The sequence below is a fragment of the Pteropus alecto genome, unplaced genomic scaffold (genome assembly GCF_000325575.1).
Source record: "Pteropus alecto unplaced genomic scaffold, ASM32557v1 scaffold40, whole genome shotgun sequence".
NCBI lineage: Eukaryota > Metazoa > Chordata > Mammalia > Chiroptera > Pteropodidae > Pteropus > Pteropus alecto.
Genome location: NW_006431919.1, coordinates 4,326,415 through 4,347,429, shown reverse-complemented (window position 1 = coordinate 4,347,429; position 21,015 = coordinate 4,326,415). Strand labels below are relative to the sequence as shown.

The 21,015-nt window shown below is 40.3% G+C and overlaps 1 protein-coding gene across 5 annotated transcripts in view; it reads right to left on the bottom strand.

Annotated features, from left to right (window-relative positions):
• GRIA1 (glutamate ionotropic receptor AMPA type subunit 1) overlaps positions 1–21,015 on the bottom strand; it is a 284,539-nt gene that overhangs the window by 110,559 nt on the left and 152,965 nt on the right. For all 5 annotated transcript variants that reach the window (XM_006906438.1, XM_006906437.1, XM_006906439.1 and 2 more), the window contains one exon: positions 17,117–17,170. In XM_006906438.1, the coding sequence (XP_006906500.1) occupies positions 17,117–17,170 (54 nt within the window). The remainder of the gene's footprint in view (positions 1–17,116; positions 17,171–21,015) is intronic.

Genomic DNA, 21,015 nt, shown 5'->3' with positions numbered 1-21,015 from the left:
AGAAGAGAAAGAACTCAGAACATGCTGCCTGGATAAATCCATTTAACCTTGTTACCAAATCACAGGATTTTCCCATCCTGTTCCACAAGGTAGAACCGACTTAATGGAGAGACAGTTGTGTCTCCCTTCTTTCTGAACTTGGTTACCATTTAGTTCATGCACAAAGTTAGCTCAGTGGTTAAGAGTGTTTGCCTAGGAGCCAGCCATGCCTGAGCTGAAATACTGGCTCTGCTACTCACAGCCATTAGTGATACTACTTTGGACTAAGTTACTTGGTGGTTTCCTGTCTGAATAATAGGGATTAGAAGGTTGAGGAGAAAACGCGACACAATGACGCATGTCAAGTGCATGGTGCACACTGAGTGATTGACAAATGATGGCCAGGATTATTATGACACCACACATTTGGAACAGAACAGAAAACATAAGAAAGGAGTCGAGGTCTCCTCTGTGACCTCCACCCTTCGCCCTTTTGAGAGAAAAGGACTCTGAAGTCCATCAGGGCCAAGCTCCTGTGGGCCGTTCAGGGTCCCCAGAACATCTGTGGAAGAGGCTGAATTCTGATCACTCCTCCCCCTATGCTCTTTCCTGTACCACAGACTAGATCTCTACTCAATGAAGCTTGATCAATTGTAACATCCACAAAGGATTCTTTATTGAGAACGAAACTTTCCTCCCCATTTGGTAAAGTTCATTCAAACTCAGGAAGCCTTCAACTTTAAAAGGAAATCTCGTATTTGTATAATATATTCCATAATGTACAGTAATTTCATATTTATGGCCCATTTTACTTTATGACTTTATAAGGTAGACATTATATGTCTGACAAATAAAGAAACAGACAGAGTGGGAAAATTGATTTGTACGAAGTCATTCAATGAGTTAGCAGCAGAGAGGGGACCAGAACTAAGGTCTTCTGAAGCTCTTTGCTCACTCACGCACTCACCATTTAACAAATATTTTTGAGAGCCAATAATGCATTATTCTAATACTGAATGAAACAAGTTCCTTCTCTTACATTCTAGTGGAAAAGACAGACAGTAAACTAATAAAGAAGTAAATATATAGCATAGTATATACAGTATAGTCCAGTATAGTATACTATGCAGTAGCAGTAAGTTCTGTAAAGAAAAATAAAGTGGGGTAGGAGCAGGGGAGGAGAGCGATGCCATACTTGGGCAGGCATGACCACGAGGAGCCTCCCTGAGGAGGTGGTGTTAGAACAGGGACCTGAGTGAACAGAAACCTTGTGAGTGAGCTGTGCGGAAGTCTGGGGAAGGACATTCTGAGTGAAGGCTCAGAGGTGGGAGGATGCTTGCCATGTTCCAGAAATAGTAAGGAGGATGGTGTCGCTGTAACAAAGTGAGCGAAAGGAAGAGAGAGAGTGGCTGACCAAGCCTGGCTCACATACAGCCTTGTGATAACTTCAGTTTCTTTTTAGATATTGAGGGCTCACTGCAGGAATCTGAGCTGGGTTTGTAAAGTTAGTGCCCTTCGGTCTTCATGGCTTGGGGAGCTGCCAAATCCCAATGAGAGAAATGGGAGAATGAGCAAGGGAAGCAGTTGGGTGGATTGAGGGTAAGGGGGAGACCTGGACTGGCAACAAAGAGCCCAGAGTGCTAGGTCCAGCTCTGCCCGGGGATCCTATGGCACTATCCAAGTCTCTTAATTTCTTATTGACTTGATTTAGTATCCTTATCGAAAAGAGCTAGTCATAAATGACTTCATGGCTCAAAGACACTCCCCCCACCCTTTGCCTTCAAAGTTCTGTGATTCTTTATTATTTGTGTTTCATAAATAAACTAAGCTCAGTCAGAACCCTTGTCCTAACTACTCATTCTGCCTGGAGGCATGCCTTCCCTGGCTGGCTCCGTTCCAGGATCTCGGCTGAAATGCCATCTCTTCAGAGAGATCTTTCCTGACCCCTTATCTGAAGATCCAATTCTTGCCCTGTGGTAGATGCTGTTGGTGCCCTGCTCATTTCTATTCCCCTTTACACCCCGATGTTCCACTTTATAGACAACCTACCTATGACTTCACTCATGTGCGGGAAAGCCAGATGTGTCAGGGAGTTAGTACACCCAGAGCAGCTCTCAACCAATAATGGTTGGGGAGTTAGCAGATAAGTACTCCAGAATCCTCTCTCCTGGGTGGAATAACCCTGAGGTGTGTTCTGCACCATGTCTAGAGGTTCCCTAAGGGATTGCGCTCCTGTAGTCCTCAGGGGTAAGTGTCTTGATTAGGCGCCTTTACGGGCTGTCCCTTCCCTACCTCACTTCCCTGATTCCCTGCTGTTGTTTAGGAGGGCACCCAGAGAAACCACTTGTACTTAAGTCTTTGTCTTAAGACCTGCTTCTGGATAACCCTATCAAGTCACAACCCGGTCACGTCAGTTCCTTGTTGCTGCCCTGTTAGAGTTTCTTCAGAGCATTTATCATCTTTTGAGATTATCTCCTTTACTCATTTGTTCCCTCGTCTTCTCTCCTCCCATTGGATTGTCAACTCCATGAGGGTAACAACCTTTTCTGTTTTGTTCACAAATGTGTCCCAGAACCTGGCACCTAAAGCAATGCCTGGCACAGAGTAGATGTCAATATGTATTTGAGCGAATGGATAGAAGCCAGAGACTTTGCTCAAATAGGAATGCTAGTTAGTCTAGGGAAATATGATCTGCAGGCAGCAAATGCCAGTGGATGATTTTCATTGGTTGAAAAGAGAAGCTCAGCTTGGGAACATCTTTTGAGATTAACTTTTCCTGTAGCCACAGTTTACCGACTTTCACAGAGGTCTACTAATTTGCACAGTGGTTCTAGCAAGCTGTTAGAACAGATGAAGTCAGAATTAGATACTTACGCCCAATAGGCATTCGAAGACGTTATACTGCCTAAGAGCACAGCCATCTACCACTGATTAAAAGCTAATGCGAAGTTGAGAGATTTCCCATAATTATTAGAGATTTTAAAAAGAACATCTTGTTCATAAAATAACTATTGAGAGAATGAAATGGAAATTATCTCCCTCAGTCAAGTTCTCTCATTTGAAAATCTGTAACAAGCTCCTGGGCATTTTGTACCGACTGCCCCGATCTTGAACATAAAATGGAGGCCAAAGGAAATGACAGAGTTTATTCAAACATAAATGCCACTTGACTCTGTCACCAGAATTTCTGACTACAAGGTTACTGGAGCCAAAGCTTGCTTACATCTAATCAAACTGATGGGACCCTCTTACTGAACTCTTCTGCTTCCCTAGAAGAAATGGACAAAGAATGATAAAACAAGCTCACATTTGTGATGTTATTAGGTGAAAGACACAAAATTAGAGAATACCGTCAACGCATGTTCATTTAACAGCTGAAAGTGTCCCTCTTATGTAAGAGTTCATGCCGGAATGGTAATCTCGAATCTCTACAATGTCTTTAAGTCACTAAGGAATGAGGGACTTATAGTTACGAACCTTGATTTCCCCACAATGCAAGAAAATGGACTCTTCCAATATAGAAAAGTGTTATTGACTATGAAGGAGAAATAAAGGTGTTAACTATTTGCCCTCCAGTAGAAAAGTCAACTCATTCACTCTGTTCTCCTGAGCATGCTCATTAAAAAAGGCTTAATTAAATCATTTTCTTTTTTTCTTTGCCATTTTTATTTGGGAAAAAAAAAGCCTTAGGGGGTAATATTTGCTAATTAGTACACTTTATCTGCTTTATTATGCTATTAATTATATAATATTGGATTGTATAAGAATGCAACATTGCAAATTATATTCTATTAAAGGTTTAAACTGTGCGGTTTGATCATCACTACTCTCTTTGAGCAATTTTGCCTATTTTATAACATACCCACAAATACTGAGTCAATGCTCTGTACACTGTGACTGTTGAATAAAAATCAGATTAACCCAGGAGATGCTCCTTTTCACATTATTCAGTATGAGAACTCAGGTCTCTTAAATCCAGACTCCACTACCCCTCCAGCACTGTACCAGATACTGCTGTTCACAAAGTGACTTCTGTTTCTCATCTAAAATGGGGCTTTGTGATGAGTGAGCTCTTGGAGCTGTTTGGTCACTATGCTTCTGTCTGCTTCTTCGGCATCTCTGTGGCATTTCACACGGTCCCAAGTGTGACTGATGAATGGGTGACATGAGAACAATGCTCTGCCTCCCATTTTCATTCCCATGCAAATAAACTGCCTGGTGAACTGCAGGCTCTCAGGATAGAGGTCCTTAACAGAGGGATACATCAGAATACCTTAGGGAGCTTTTGAAAAATAGCCATCATGAGGGTTGTCATTCAGTAGCCTGGAAGGGAGACTGGACATCTGTATTTTTACAAAGCTCTAATGTTGATGAATCAAAAATCAGGGTTTAATATATTGAAATTATGAAGACAGTCATTAGAAGAATTCCAAATAATAGCATAACTAACAAACATTAAGAACAAGATATGGGGAGTAGTCTGAGATGATTCATCATCTTTCTAATGGGGAGTCACAGATGTAAGTAAAGTTAACAAAGCAAGAAAAAGAGACATAGATTGTAGAAGTGTGGAGGGAACCACCAGAATCATGAAACAAGGAGAAGTTTTAAAATAGTTATTCCTAAGAAGTATGAGATTGAAGAGAGCGGGCATTTACTTTTTATTTTATACTCTCTGTAATATTTTTTATTTTTTACCATGTGAATTTATTTTCTTTTTAGTACTATTAAAAAAAATAAAAATAGATCCTCCGATGATTCTGATGTACTTTGCTGGTCAGGAATCATCTGTTAGTTCCCAGAAAGTGGGAGACGGAGTGGCAGCAGCAGAACAGGGAAGAGAAGTAGTTGCATTTGTTGAATCTTTGTTACAGTCTGTTAAGAAAGCCCTGCTTACTTTGTTATCTCTTGGCCTGGACTTAATACTGGTGCTGTTAAGTGCTCTACTGAAACACAGGTCCAGAAGCATTGCTCATAAGAATAACAATAATGTAGTTCTAAATTGAACACTATGTAACTTTATTAACCAATGTCACCTCAATAAATTTATTAAAAAATGACAATAATGGCAAAAATGCCACTTCGTATGCATTATATAACTTCATCTAAACAACCTTTTGTGAATTGTGAAGTTACTGTCATTGAAAAATGAAAAATGAAATAATCAGTCAGCAGTCACCTCTAGATTTATTTTAAGCACTTCTCAAGCCCGTATTCTGAGCCACGCATTCTGTTAAATGCTTTATATACATAATCCTATTTAATTTCCCTAAATAAACCTGAGAGGTGAACATACACAGTAGGCACAGGAAGCTTATTTGCATAAATGAGTGAGTGAGTATTCATTTCAATTTCATGTTGAGGACTTATAGTTCAGAGATTTTTGGAAAGTCTCCTGAGATCACAAAGCAAGCAAGGATTCAAACCGTGGTCCAATTATAAAACCCGTCTTCTTCACCAATGTGTTACACTACATTGCCAGTGGAGGAACATATAAACATAGCTTTAGGATGGTGTGTGCAAGTCGCCCCAGACAAAGTGGGATACAGAACCTCTGACAGTGTGGCTAATACAGTTAAGAACCCAGAACAAATGTCTCATCCTGCTAGAGAGGAGCCTTTCTGTCCAGCTTTCTGTCTTAAAGGAACATTTGTGGGAGAGCACACTAGGTTTCTCTCCTTGACACCAACTTCATTAGGTTAGTTAAATGTTTCCTAAGTCTCTATGTATCCGAAGTCTGTTAGTGCACATCTACCCCACGTCTATACCAGGGATCAGCAGATTGTTTTCATAACAGGCCAGGTTGTGAATATTTTAAACTTTGCAGGCATTCTGATTTCTGTTGTAACTATTCAATTTGGCCATTATAGCATGAAAGCAGCCATAACCAATAGTAAATGAATGAGCATGGCTATATCCCAATACATCTACTTATGGATATTGAAATTTGAATTTTACATAATTTCACATGGCATAAAATAGCATTCTTCTCATTTTTTCCCCAATAATTTAAGCACGTAAAAATCATTTTTAGCTCATGAGCCAAACAAAATCAGGTGGTAATTGGTTTTGTCTCATGGGCCACAGTTTATAATGCCTGAAGCAAAGATGTTAGAGTTTAGATCAAACTCCTCATTGTACAGATAGAGAAACTGAGGTCTAGATTGGAGACTTGTGGCTTAAGGTTGTAGGACTGGCTAGGGGATTCCCAAGGATTAGAGTCCGTTTCCCTCATATACTTACTGTAGGAGGTAATACCCTGCTGACCAGCCATTTGAATAGAATGACTGGTAGTAAAAGTGCTCCATTAAGTAAACTAGTTAATATACGCATTCCATGTATCATATGTCAATTATAATTTTCAAAGGAATAGAATGAATAGGCATTTCAAATAATCGTGATATCCTAAAGAGATGTTTAACAGTATAACTACATTAGACATGCTTTCATCTTGCTGTGAAGATTTGGAAAATGTTTTAAGGATCAAGACCAGGCTCTGGGCTATCATTATGACTATTAATTATCACATGCACCTGGAAACAAAAGCACCAATTATGTGTGCTTACTGGTTACTTAACCTCTCTGAGGCTCAGTTCTCAAAATGCAGATATAATAAATAGCACCTACAGCATAGAATTGCTGTAAGATTTAAAAGCATACATTTAAGCTCTTAAGAACTGTGTCTGGCACATAGTAATTGCTTAATGAATGCTAGCAATTATTATTATCATTACATTCTCCATCTTCATTATCACTGGGCCAGAAGAGGTTAGGTGTTAGAACTGCTTCAAAACCAGGCACTGGGTCAGGCAAGGCGCCTGAGAGAACAGGAGGCTGGTGTACAGGAGTGCAGCTTTCAAAGAATGAAAAGTTTTATTATCAAAGCCAGATTTCCTTTTTCTCTGCGATTTTTCAAGGGGTCACATTCAAGCTGTTCAACTATCATCATCCTGCTTGTTTGGACACTGTACTTGTCAGGAGGAAAAGGAGCATCCAGCATTGTTAAGAGAAAGAGACCAGGAAGAAGGTTCATTTAACAAGCCCTGGGACCCTGGAAAGAGCACTCTTCCATCTCATCTCCTTGAGATCCAGAAGAGGTAAGATTAGAACAGCTCAAGGAACTTGCCCTTTATACTCTGAGAGGCACAAGTCGAACATGCCAAGTTTCAGATCAATTGTCAGATCAATTTTTATAGGACAGCTCCATAGAGAGGATAGGTATAGGGAAGTGGTTTGAAAGATCTTATTATATTAGAGATGCTTGATTTCTAATTAAGGGGTGATCAACCTAAGAAATAATAGAAAACTAAGAGCCTAAGTGAAGGGTGTAATTGAATCTCAGAAGGTCTGTCATGGGGAAGAGGTGAAAAGTTTGTTCTCAGAGGCTCTGGAAGGCAGGCCAGAACCAATGAAGGGACAGAGGTATTGGGAGGCAGATTTTGCTAAAATAATAATAATAATCGTAACTATATGCCTAACATATATCAAACCTCTACTATGTAGTAGGTACTATGCTAAGTACTTTCATTTTATTATCTCATTTAATCCTCATAACAATCTTGTGAAGTGGATACTTATATCATTCTCATTTTGCCAGTTAGAAAACTGAGGCTTAAATGAATGGAGTTGCTTCTGCCCAATATAACAAAGCTTGTGGGGCAGGGATCTAGTCACAGCAACTAACAAGACTCTGTGCTTGTTTTCTAACCACTGTACATCCTGCCTCCTGACCACTAGTCCAGTCAGTCTGATTTGTTTATCTCCTGTCCTGCAACGAAGCACTTGGAATGGCCGGAGTTTTTAGACTAGGAAGGAATCAGCAGGTGTCCAGGAGACGGGGACATTTGTCCTCAGTGTCTTGAATGTGTGCTCTTTATTTTTCTCTCACTGATTACTGCAGTGGTCTATCTCATCTGCCCTAGAAGACTGTGAGCTCCTAGAGAGCAGGAACCTTGGTCCCCCAGTGTCCACAACACAGTACCTGGAGCAGGCTGATGGCTTAATTCATGCTGCAGAATGAAAGAATAGACAACAATTGTCTTTGCTCACCCTTTTCATGATTTTCTTATAAGCTTCCATCCTGTTACCTCTCAACCTCTCAGCTTTTGTCTTGTGGACTAAAGTCTTTTCATTGATGTTTTTGTGTAGTATATTTGAACTGGGTCATCAATAACAAGTGTCAGAAAAACAGTTTTAAGGGCAACTGCACAAGTTCTGTCCTGCCTTTGAACCTCATGAGCTGTTTGCCGTTAGGCAATGGTCTAATCCTCTCCAGGCATTAGTTTATTGATCTGCAAAATGAGGGCACAGGCTGGATCAGAGATCATTCAAACTGTGATCTGGGTTGGCTGGATCAGAGATCATTCAAACTGTGATCTGGGTTGCAGGCATTTAGAGGTTACCATCTTGGGTTGGGGGAAGGCGGAAAGTCAGATCCGAGATCCCCACCATCCCTCTTCCACCAAAGCAGCTCTGCTTTTTATCTGTTCTAAATACTGAGGTTCTCCCCAAGATTCCATTTGAAAAGGAGCTTTAAACTAAAAAGTTCGGAAACTTCTGAGCCAGATGATTTCTTTCTTAAGAGCTCTTTCAGCTTTGATCTACAATCCTGTGATCGCACAGGTGTGTGCACATGAATATGAATATATATGAATTCATGGAATATTCCTGGGCTGAGGACTTAATTGTATCCTCAAATAACCATGTGTCTGTATAGGGGTCTTCACATTTTCCTATTTTAGTCTCTTTAATCAACTGAACCTTTAATGTGTCCTCACCCTCTATAACTCCTGGTAACACACAGGCTGATCTGGTTCCCACCAAGTCAATAAGACATTGTAACTTTGGTTACAACAGCTAAACCATCGTCTGTATTGGAAAAAAACACTAGTGTTAACTTATCGAAATATACTTGAAATCAGGGAGGCAGGTTGTGTATTTGTGAACACACACATGCTGACAAAGCATTGTAAAAGTCAGGTTTCAAAAACCAATTTCTCTCAGTCCAGGGATTTAGAATAAAATGCTGGCACTTGTGGCAGAAGGTTCAGGGACCCCAGACTAGGCTGTCAATACATGAGTGCAGAATACTACCTGGCCTGGATTTTTTGGTCTTCCAGGGCTTTCCTTCGCATTAACTCTACCCCAACTGACTGCAGTCAGAAGTGACATCTGGCTAGGGCCACTTCAGAGCAAGAGCCAAAGGTCAATTTAAAGTTCAGCCTAGTGTGGGATGAGCCCTTATGGCTGAAGTTCCTGGCAGACTTGAGACCAACAATAGCTTCCTTTTACATGATGAAAACTTTCTTAGCAGGAAAGAATATACCAAACCCATTTTTTGGATGAAATGCCATCTTAAGCATTTATAGGCCTTGATATGTACTAAGCACCCATTGAATGCTTGGTGAAAAATTAATAAAAGTTCAAACATATGATAAATCTGGAACCTACTGTGAATGGGGAAAGGAATAATCTTGTTCATCATTCATTCATTTACTCATTCACTCATTCATTTGTGAGTGCTCAGTAGTGCCAAGCACATACTAGACAAAAAGACACAGCAGAGAAAAAGACAGGTGTAGTCCTTGCTTTTGAGTTACTTTAGGTTTAGTGAGAAAGGCCAATTTTACCCAAGTCATTATAGAGCAAGATAAGAAGACCAAATCATGTTCTATGTCATAAGGCTATTGTGAGGATTAATTATATTAATATACATCAAATTCTTAGAACAGTGCCTGACACATCGTAAGTGCTCACTAGAACCCCATGTCTCACGGGCTCCATGGTTTTCCCATTATGTTATTTGCTTTTCTGTCTTAGAAAGAGGGACAAGTAAGGAAATGTGGACCGAACCTTTCTAGTTACACATTACCCGGACTATCAGCCAAAATTGGTGCTAAGAGGTGTGTCCTTCCTACTTTTGAGCTGGTAGTAGCAAGGGCTTCTGTGCTCTGGAAGAAGACTGTAGCCATTGTCTTGCTTATCGGAAATGCTCCACTGACCCAGCATGGAAACAGCTATTCCAAATTAGCCAAGGTGCACACAGTTAGCAAGAGCAAAGGATGCAAATACCAAGCGCTTGAGATTAAAGGAGGAGCCTCCTCCTTATAAAGGGAGCCAGCCAGAGTGGTTTGAGATTTTTGTTTGATACCTCTGGACTGCAGAGAGAGGCAGAAAAACTAGAACCAGAAAATACACATGCAGAAAGTTCCTTTTGATGATTTATTCCTTTTGAGAACCTTTTATCAAATATTGAACAATTGAGACCCTCAAAAAAACAATTTTTTTTTTTTTGGCAAATTATACTGAGTCAGTGGCAAAATTAGGATGAGACCCTAGGCTTCTCTTGCACTCACTCTTCTAAAACCTGACATAATTAACTCATTTTATCTTTATCTTGTGAAGCATATTAACATTCCCATCTACAGATGAGGAAATGGAGGTACAGAGAGGTAAAGTGACTTGGCCAAGGTCACACAGATAGTAAGTAGCTGAGTCAGAATTAGAACCCTGGGAGTTTCAGGGGGAAAGGAGTTTATTTCTCAGTTTTGCTCAGTTGTAATACCAAACCTAAGATCTGCAAAGGTTTTTCCGATTTGGGCAGAATGAGCCTCATCTTTAGAATTAGAGAAGTTTGAGTTCAAATTCTAGCTTTAGCTATAAGACCTTGGAAAAGTTTCTTTGACAACTTGAACCTCCTTTTTCTCTTTCATACAGTGGGAACATAATCTCACCTTTCTTGGAAAGACTTTACAGAAACTCTTAGGGGTCTCTAGAGTGGATTATCCTATAACATGGTGTGTAGTACAAAGAATAACATAGACGTGGCCTTCCCTGATGAAATGCTTGGACCACTTAAAAATTGAGCATCCTTTGGGATCCGGGATTTAGCTTTTTCACCCACTTACTTCCTCTTTCCTTCCAGAGGCTCTTTGCTATGTCGGCTCTGGTGATCACAGAGCAAACCGTGAGTTGTCACTGTTACAGAGAGTGAGGTGAAAGCAGAGAGAGAGAAGGAAGTCTCTGTGGGAGAGAGGAGGGGAAGCTGGAACAGGACTACATGAGCGAGGAGAAATTCTGAGTCCCTGTCCCATTTCTGCCTATTTCTTCCTCTTATACACACACAGTGGAAATTGAGAGGCAGCAGTGGGAGGAAACGAAGCAACAAAGAACAGAGCAAAAGATTGCTGCAAATCCCAGCCCAGCTCTGCTATTTAATTTCTGAGCGACCTCAAACAGGTTACTGCCTTCCCTTCTCTGGAGCGTGAGTGTCTACATTGTGAAATGGGGGACTGGATGAGGTGAGCTCCTAGGAACTATTGGATTCTTCAAACTAGGGCAAGGCACACTCTTCAGAGGACCACTGGCTGCATACATGCACCGTCATGATCCTTCCCAGACACCCCGCAGACCGCCATGCTCTGGCCATTCAGGTGGCCATTTATGGGGCTTGAATTACTGTCACAAGTTGTGATTTTTCTCTGGCATTCATTATAAAACTTTGTTTACATGTTCTAATCTAACTGGAAGACAAGGCCATGTTGCTTCTAGGACAAAAGTCAAGCTGTGTCTTTCTTAGTTCTCACATGAGCCCACAGTAGTGCCAGGCATGTGGACATGCCTGGTCCATGTTTGATGTTTGCGCGTTGGCTGTTAGAATCACATCCCGTGAGAAGGGCCTGGGTCCAGACTGGAGGAGCAGCACCAAAGAGCAAGCAGAATGACTGTTCCCAAATGCATGCTGCTTTGTGGAAGACCTGTTCTCCACAGTCCCAAGAGAGCAGGTGGAGAGGGTGATGCAGGGCAGACTGGGACTTGCAGACTGGGACTCATTGGAGAAAGACTTTAAACTGTCAGAGCCCTTTGAAAGTAGCAAGGGCTGTCTCAGGGGAACAAGTTCCACATCACTGGCTATTATTCAAGCAGGATCCAGATGGAAGGGAAGTGGATCCGAAGCCCTCTTAGGCTCATCTCCATCTAATCATGTGCACGTTCATAACTACATTTGTAGTCACACTATTTCTGCTTCTTTTAGTATAGAACCAAGGATTTTGGCTTTGGTGCATGTTATATGGTGGTATGAACGTTATTTCCTGAGAAGTCATTTCACTCATGTGTTCATTCAGTGACTTTTTAAAAAAACCTGTTACCTGCAAACTCACTTTGCCAGGCACAGGGATTTCATCATTGAACAAGGTAGACCCATTCCTTCCTTCAGACACTTATGGACAAATAGGGAGGAAGATATTCTATAATCGTGAATCAGTTATGGATGAAATTTAGTCTGGGAGGGTGTTAAGGGACCTCGAAGATTGTATCTTGTTCCCAGATATTAAATAAATTCTTTCCTCACTAATAATAATAATGATAATGGCGATGACCATGATTATTATGATAGTAATTATACACATTTATTGAGTGTTTATTTTGGCCAAATATTACTATATACACTTTATAATGTATTATCTTTCTTAATTCATGCAATACCCTAGGAGGAGACAGATAGTATCACATCACTCCTTTTTTTTTTTTAACAAGTGAGGCAACGAAAGCTTAGAGAGGGTAGGTAACTTGACTAATATCACACAGATAATAAGTATAAAGCTAGAATTTAAACTCAGGTCTGTCTGACCCCAGAGCCACTCTTCCCAACTGGTGTACCACCTAACCGGAGGCTGCAGAAACCAGATGTGACGGTGTGTAGTACTGAGAAGGTGGGAAGAGAGATGTAGAAGAAAGTGGGCAAGCTCAGTCTTACAGAAGGTGTAGACAGATTTCTTACCATAAGGGAGCAAGGAGAATAAAGAACAGTTTCTTCTCAGACTGCTAGAGCAGAAGGGCAGCAGCATGGGACTGGAGGCTTGGGTGAGTTGCCACATGGATCAAAACCTCTATCTCTGATATTTCATAGGGGTTAATCTCTAACCATAAGGTGGAAATGACTGGTCTCCAATTCCCCCAGTAAGACCAAGCATGACTTGGCCTTATCGTCTGTCCCTCAGCTACCTTATACATTAGAAATTTTAATTATAATGAAATGCCATCACTGTATAATAGCAAAGCTATCCAATAGGAGTTTGAGAGCCTGAGTTTGAATTCCAGGTCTATAGCTGCAACTGTAGGCAAGATTTAAACTCAGGCCCCATACCCCTTGTACCTTCCCATAGCTCCCCTGTGCTCAGCAGTCCCATGGCACAGAAGTAAAAACTTAGACTTTGGAGTTCTATAGTCTGGGGTGGAAGGGAGCCCAGCTCCATCACTTTATAAATTTGTGACTTTGGAAAACTTACTAATTTTTTTGAACTTTATTCATCTAAAAAGTAGGGATGATATTATCCACCTCAAGGATTATTGTGAAGGTTTAACAGATACACATTTAAGTATTTATCATAGTGTCTGGTATGTAGCAATTATGCAATGAATTGTTGCAGTTATTGACATTGTTATTATTGTTTTGTTATTTATTAGGGGTTTAAAAATTCTATTTCTGTGGCTCAAGTGGTTTCCCATCAGGTTAGCCTGGTCATCTTATTCTTGTGCCCACATTACTCGGTTTTTGTCAGGTTCCTGACAGCCAAACTCCATTGACTGGGTCTCTGCTTTCCTCCTCTGTGGCTCAGTCACACAACATCTCTGAGCCTTAGTTCTCATATCTGTAAAACGGGTATGATAGCTTCTACTTTGTCTACCTCCTAGGAATATTGCGATGTTCAAAACCCAGTGGTGTGATTAATGTGAATATGTCACATAAGCTATAACGTGGTGTGAAAATGGGAGGAATTGCTGTTACTATTGTTATAAACTCCCGTGAGGTGTGATATGGTCCACTTTGAAAGACAACCAACACCTTCACTGTTTCTCAAACAGGGAACTAGTGGACCGTTTATAAATTCTCAAAGCTCTGCTAGTTCTCAACAAGAAGTTTTAAATGTTGTGCTTTTTTTATTTCAGTGAAACTCTAATCATCAACATCAATAATCTGGTCATTTGTCCCATGATTTGAGTATTCATGTTTGCAGTTCCAGTGACACCAAAGCATTGAACTGTTAGCTTAGTATTTCCCAAACTGGCTCTGCAGATTCATTGTTGGGGCCCACAGGCCCTCTCTTTTGAGAAACACTAGTTTGGTATAAGGGTTGCTGCTGATGCATCCTGAATATAAGAAGTATAACTCTGAAGGTCTCTGGCTGGTAGATGTCCGCTTTCACTATAATCTCAGAGCAGGGAGTGAACGTAGAGTCAGTGCTGGGGTTTGAAGGAGGACTGACAGCCAGACCAGATAGCTTGATCCTCCAGTGGGCTCTAGGACCCAGAGGCTTGTTTAAGAAATAATGGCATAGCTTTCCAAGTTCTGCATGGTTCAAGTTCACTTTATGGACCTACCCATGCTATGGAACTGTAAATACATCTATCCTATCATACATAAAATATGAATACACATATAAACATACATATGTATGTGCATATATACATACTCACAATTTATAATGTATAGATAGATAGATTCAGTATATGAAGTAAGAATTCCCCGCCCATGTAGGACACTTCCAATTTTTCAAAGCATGGTGGCATTCGACAGCATAGTTAGTTGTCCCAATGACACTATGAGCATGTGGAGCAGGAACTATTATTCCCAACTGATAGATGAGGAAACAAAGAGCCTGAAAGTTACCCGACACTGCAAAGCTGGCTAAGGGGTGGTGTGTGGACAAACGGCAGTGGTTTTTTGTTTTCGTTTTTTTTTTTGTTTATTTGTTTGTTTTCTTACTCCCTGTCCATAAAGCTCTCCTCTCTGACCAACCCCATCCCGGTCCCATCTCCTTCCCGTCTCTCTTCCTTCAGGCAGAGCTTCAGAGCCGCTTATTTCAATTGCTCCAAAGTGATCTGTTAGAAGAATGCCGTTGGCTACTTTGAAGCTAGTGCGTTCTGACGGGAACAGAAAGAAATGCAAAATAAAAGTGAAGCTGCTTCTTTTGTTAAACCTTTCAAAAGCTTCTTTGGTTTCTAACTCTATAATTACACCCTAATCACAAATACTTCGAAGGAGGAGGTCAGTTCCATGCAGCAGCAGGCTAATTATGTGGCGGAATTTCTAAAAATTATCATCTTATGAATTGTGTGATTCCTCTGAAGGGGGAAGAAAAACATATACTACATGCTCGACTATGTTTCAAACTGAATTAATTAGTAATTTGAAGCCTAATTATCAACTAATCTATTGGAACATGCAAGTCTCTTGTATTTAGATGGTATATGCAATTTGCATCCTATTAGCTGGCAGTTGTAAGAATTTGAGAGCTCATTAGGTCAGAAGAAGAATGCAGATCAGAAGGATACAGAAACCCAAGGTGCTGACTTGGTGATGCTGTGACCGAGAGGTCACTGGGCAATGGATGGAGGCTGGTGATGTAATTACCTGGGACCTTTAGGTGGCTCTGAGGCGGCCAATGTGTAATTATGCATGCCATGACCCTTGTTCTCTGTGCTCTCAAGCAGCAGGGTGCCCACACTGTCTGCACTAAGATGTCCTGGAAGAGGCATTGGATGCTGCCTGCTCACTGTGGTGCTAGGCCTAGCACTATCGTGGACTTGCGCTGTGACCCTAGCCAAGTCACATCATGTTGCTGGTTCTGTTTTCCTACAAGCAAAGGAGACTTAGATGGAGTTGACTTCCCAAGACCCTTCTAGCACTAAGGATCTAGGTGGGCTTTGAGAGATGTCAAGGATTTTCTTCATTACAAAGTCAGAAATTCCATCCTTGTAATTGTTTTTTTAGGGGTAGACTCTTGGTTTCCTAAAAGCCTCTGAACAGCCATTCCCCCACCCCATTTAAAGTGCAAATACCTCTGAGAATAATACATATTTAGTCATTAATAGCCAGGTCTAAATTAACCTATCTCAGTAAGCCTTTTTGATTTCCAGGCTTGAGCCTGAAGTATTGGGACAGCTAAGGCAAGGATTGATCGAAGGGGAAAGAAGGTTTAGGCAGGGATCTGTCTAAAGATGGAGAACAGGGCAGAAAGAAACACAGACCTTAAGGTTTAGGCAGGATGTTTCGGTCCTATTTTTAGATCCTGTTATTTTGATTTTTCCATATTACATACACCCAGAACCTATGCCTTTGTTATACTAATGACTTTTACTCCAAAAATAAGTTGAAAATCTCAATCTTTTGTTCAATTAATAATTAATATTACTCATAGTAGTAATCAACACAAAATGACATGGTTAAAACTGAACATGATATAATTTGTTATAGATAAAAAGCTAAAAGTCACATCTTAATGGAAGCACAGAAATTTGTAAGCCAGGATAAAAAGCAAGCTTTGTAGAAAAATTTCCATTAAGTGAGTCTGAAAATTGCTCACACTTTGACATGACAAAACTTATTTATAAAATATTTTAATAAATATAAAAATCTAGTATTAATTCGATGAGAGATACAGCTGCTTTGGAAAACAATTTTGGAATTCCTCAACATATTAAACATAGAGTTACCATATAATCCAGCAATTCCACTCCTAGGTGTATACTCAATAGAAAAACTTGTACACAAACATTTATAGCAGTGTTATTCATAATAGTCCAAAAGTGAAGACAATTCAAATGTCTATCAACCAATGAATGGATAAACCAAATGTGGTACATCCATATAATGGACTATTAGTTTGGAAATAAAAGGAATGGAATACTGGTACATGTTACAGCATGGATGAACCTTGACAACCTTATGCTAAATGAAAGAAGCCAGTTACAAAGGCCGACATATTGTATGATTCCATTTACATGCAATGTTCAGAACAGGTAAGTGATTGAGATAGAAAGCAGATTAGTGGTGCTTGGAGCACGGTGGGAGTGATAGCTAATGGGTATTAGGTTTCTTTTTTTGGATTGTGTTGACGGTTTCACAATTCTGTGGTCAAGTGCACGGCATATAAATTACATAGCAATAAAGCTCTTTAAAATATGGGACCAAATATGGAAAAGGTAAACTTGGTACTGCCAGGACTCGGTATTGTAGCTTTGAATTGCCCCTTTCACCCATGCAATTCCCATCAGCCAGGGACCACCGAAGAAAGCTAGGGCCCCAAACACAGAAAGACCCATAAACTGAGAGCCTGCCGTGTGCTCTACTCACCAGATTTGCAAGAATGTAGTGGTAGCCGATGCCATTCTTCTCCAGCTTTATAATCTGCAAAACACATGAGAGGGGAGTCCTTAATCACATAAGCAGTTAAAGCCACAACAGCAATAATGATAGGAACTAACACTGATTGAGTCCTTACAATGTGCCTTGCCCTATCCTAAGTACTCCAACTACAATATCACAATCATCCAACCATGGTGGCATTGTTGAGATCCTCATTTTACACATGAGAAATGGAGGCATGAGAGGTTAAATAGGTTCCCTAAGGTTACGCGGCCATTAAGTGGCCGATGCAGGATTTGAAATAAGTTCTGTCTGATTTTAGGGGTGGGGCAGTGTTATCATAATGCCAAGGACATGGCTGAAATGCTCACTTCTCTCCTCTCATAAAGTCTTCCCCAACGTGTGGAGATTCTTCCCTGGTGGGACTCTTATTCTGCGTTGAATTCCTTGCCACTGTCATGGTAATATCTTCTGCTTGGAGGGACAGATGAGTGGATGAGTGGACGGATAGTCAACTGGGTAAATGGACGATTCCACCCGAGTTCTTGATCTTTAACTCCTTGCATAAACCATATTCAGATGCAGTTATTTCCCTGAATTTTGTGCTTTCTTCCCTAAACCAGTTAGATATTCAGTCATTAATGGTCCACTCAACCCAGATTGAAGGGAATGTCAGAATCACCTGGTCCAACCCCTCACTGCACAGATGATTTTCCCAGATTCCTCATCAGTCTCTTTGCAAGGTCAGGACAGCGTCAGAGTCTTGTGAGCCTTTCTATATGATTGCCCTGATGACAGTTAATCATTAAAAACCAGGGTCTCCAAACATCCCTCCATCCTGAAAGTGCGGACTATCCCAAATTATTGTGGGGAGGAAAAATCTGGAACTACTCACAGGTTTGCTTGGGTAGGCAGACATATCACCTGAGGAACAGCTAAGACCTTAGGCCTTGTTTTAGCCCTAGATCTGCCTGCAAGTTAACTTCGTCTTTGTCTTTATTATTATTTTTTTAATCATCAAATTGGGGTTAGTACATCCCAATTAGTGCCTCTTCCCCTGCACTGTTGCAATGAGGCATAAAACATATGAGAGGTACTTGGGCTTCTTCTCTAACTGAATAAATTTTCAAGGTTATTAAAATCCACATTCAGACATCTACTTAATTGGATATATGTGCATAGCGACTCGTATATTTTTTTAATGTAGGGAATAATTAAATGCAAGTGCACACAATGAATGCCCCCAAACAGTGGTTAGATTGTGAAATTCCAGACCATGGAGCTCAAATGCTATTGGGATGATAGTTTTATTAATAACTCTTCATTACTTTTTCATCTTCTTGTCAAACGGTTTGCTGCCCTTTCAACAATGAGATACCTTTATCAAAAGCCTATTTGGATTCTAATAAACACAAAATGGCAAATAAAAGATATTTCAAAACCCACCACATTCAGGGAGTGAATAACTATAGTCTCTGCAAAATGAAATTACAGGTCAAAACATAGGAAACTGATGATAATTGATTATTTGTGACCAATAAAAGTTAGCAAATTCATATGGTTTATCCTAATACCAACCTTCCCACCCTTTTACTCCCTTCCCTACTCATTGGCATATCCTCCCTTCTCTCCTGCCTACCTTTCACAAACATTTATGAAGTGCTTACTATGTACAAGCACTGTGTTGGGGATTTAGTGTAAAGTGAAACAAGTATGGTACTTGTCCTCCTGGAGGTCACAGTTTACTATGAAGAGACCCAGACTAAACAGATAAAGAGAGAAATACACACAGAGTTACAGAATGAGAGAGTCATCATAAAGGCAATGCACAATTTTGCTTGGGGCCCATTGCCTCACTGACCCCATTCCTTCAAAGCTCATTTCTGCTGGATAGCCTTAATTCACATCTTTGTGTCAGGAATGTAGTTTTTCTTCTCTCTGATTATTCATAAGCTTTATGGCTGAGCTCTAATTCCAACTACTCTGTAAAGCCTTCTATGATTAATTAATCCAATCAACAAATATTTATTGAACATGGGTATATGCCAAGCACTATGCTATGAATGAGTGAGGCAAGATCCCTATGTTCTCACTGAGCTGAGCTGACATTTTAGTAGGGAGCCAGATGGTAAACATATAAATAGGTAAATGAACAAAAGATTTCATCAGGTGAGAAGCGCTCTGAAAACAATAAAACAGGGTAATGTGATGGATGGCTTGGTCCAGGTCTTTTTCATCTCTAACTCATTCTGAACTTAATGACTGTACTATATAATTTGGTGTTTTATATATTGATAAAGCATTATATTCTGATACCCCTGTTCCCTGATCATAAACCTTCACTCCCTTTACACTATTTATACAATAAACCCTAAACTCTTTAGAATGGTTTCTAAGGACAGTCACAATCATGTGTCCATCTTCCTGTCATTGTCTCCCAGTTAAGACACTCAGCATCCTCCACTGGGATGCTAAGCCATCTGTGAATCTCTGCCCTAACATGCCCACTAGGCTTCCCTCTATACTCTTTTCTCTTGCTTAAAATCTCCTATTCAGCCAATGGCAATCTGTACATATCCAGACCCTTCTCACATTCGGGTTGTTTCTTGGAGTCTTCATTGATTCCCTATTCTTTCCATTCACTCAGAAAACATTTATGGAATGCCTACTAGTGCTTCACACTGTTCAAATCACTGTAGATACAGCAGGGAAAAAACAAAACAAAACAAAATTCCTCCTCTCATGGAGCTTATATTCTAGTTGGGGTCCTGGAGACGGAGACAGGCAATTGACTCTTGATTTGGAATGTGAATCACTGCTTCCCTCCTTAAGTAGAGCACTGTATGAGACTGAAAAGATCCCAATTGCCAAGTATTGGAGAGTTTAGAATGATGCCAAGATGTCAGACTGCAAGTCAGTAGATGTGAATTCTGGACTCATCATTGTCACTAACTAGTTGTCTGAACCCATGGCCAACCATTGACCCGGTCTGACCATCATTTATCACGCCTGTAAAATGTGAGTGCAGGTGGTAAATCAAGTTATCTGTAAGATCCTTTCAACTCTTTGGTCTTATGTTCCAGAATAGAAGAATCCAACAATTTAGAAAGTTAATATACTACAATTTAAAATACCCACACAAACAGTCAATTCCTTACAAAATACAAGTTTGTCCTTTGGCAGAGGTGGAGGGAAGGCTGAAAAGTTGCATTTTTAAGAGGCTGGGCCCTGTAGCCAGACCAAGCTGCATTTGACTTCCTATTTTTCTTACCTGCTTGTTGCGAGTGTTTGGGCAAGTATAACCCCTTGTTTCTTCACTTACGAAATAAGGGAATTGATAAGAGCTGTTTCATAGAGTTGATATGAGGATGAAGTGGGATTATGTGTAGAAAGGGCTTGGCATAGCGTCTGGTATATGGCAAGCACTCAGAAAATAGTAGTAATGGCCTGCTATCTCTACTAAAGAACAATATAGGACAAGTCATCAGTCTATTAAGAATCCCTAATTATTATTCAGCACTTTCTCCACCTCCATCTCATCTAACGTTTTATTAGCTTTTTAGAACAGGGGCCTTTATTACTATTTTACAGATGAGGACACTGGAGGGAGTGACTCAAGAAGCCAGTACTAGTTAGCACTATGAATAGCAAAAATAGGCTAATGCTTACATATATTGCTTTCTGTTGGGCAAGCTCTGTTCTAACTGCTTTACATGTATAGATTCTTTTAATGTTCACAGGAGCACTCTGAAAGAAGCTGCTATTATTATTATTACTATTATTATTATTATTATCATTACTACTACTACTACTATTACTACTACCCATTTTACAGATCAGGAACCTGAGATGTACAAAGATTAAAACCTCGGCCCCAGGATGCAGAG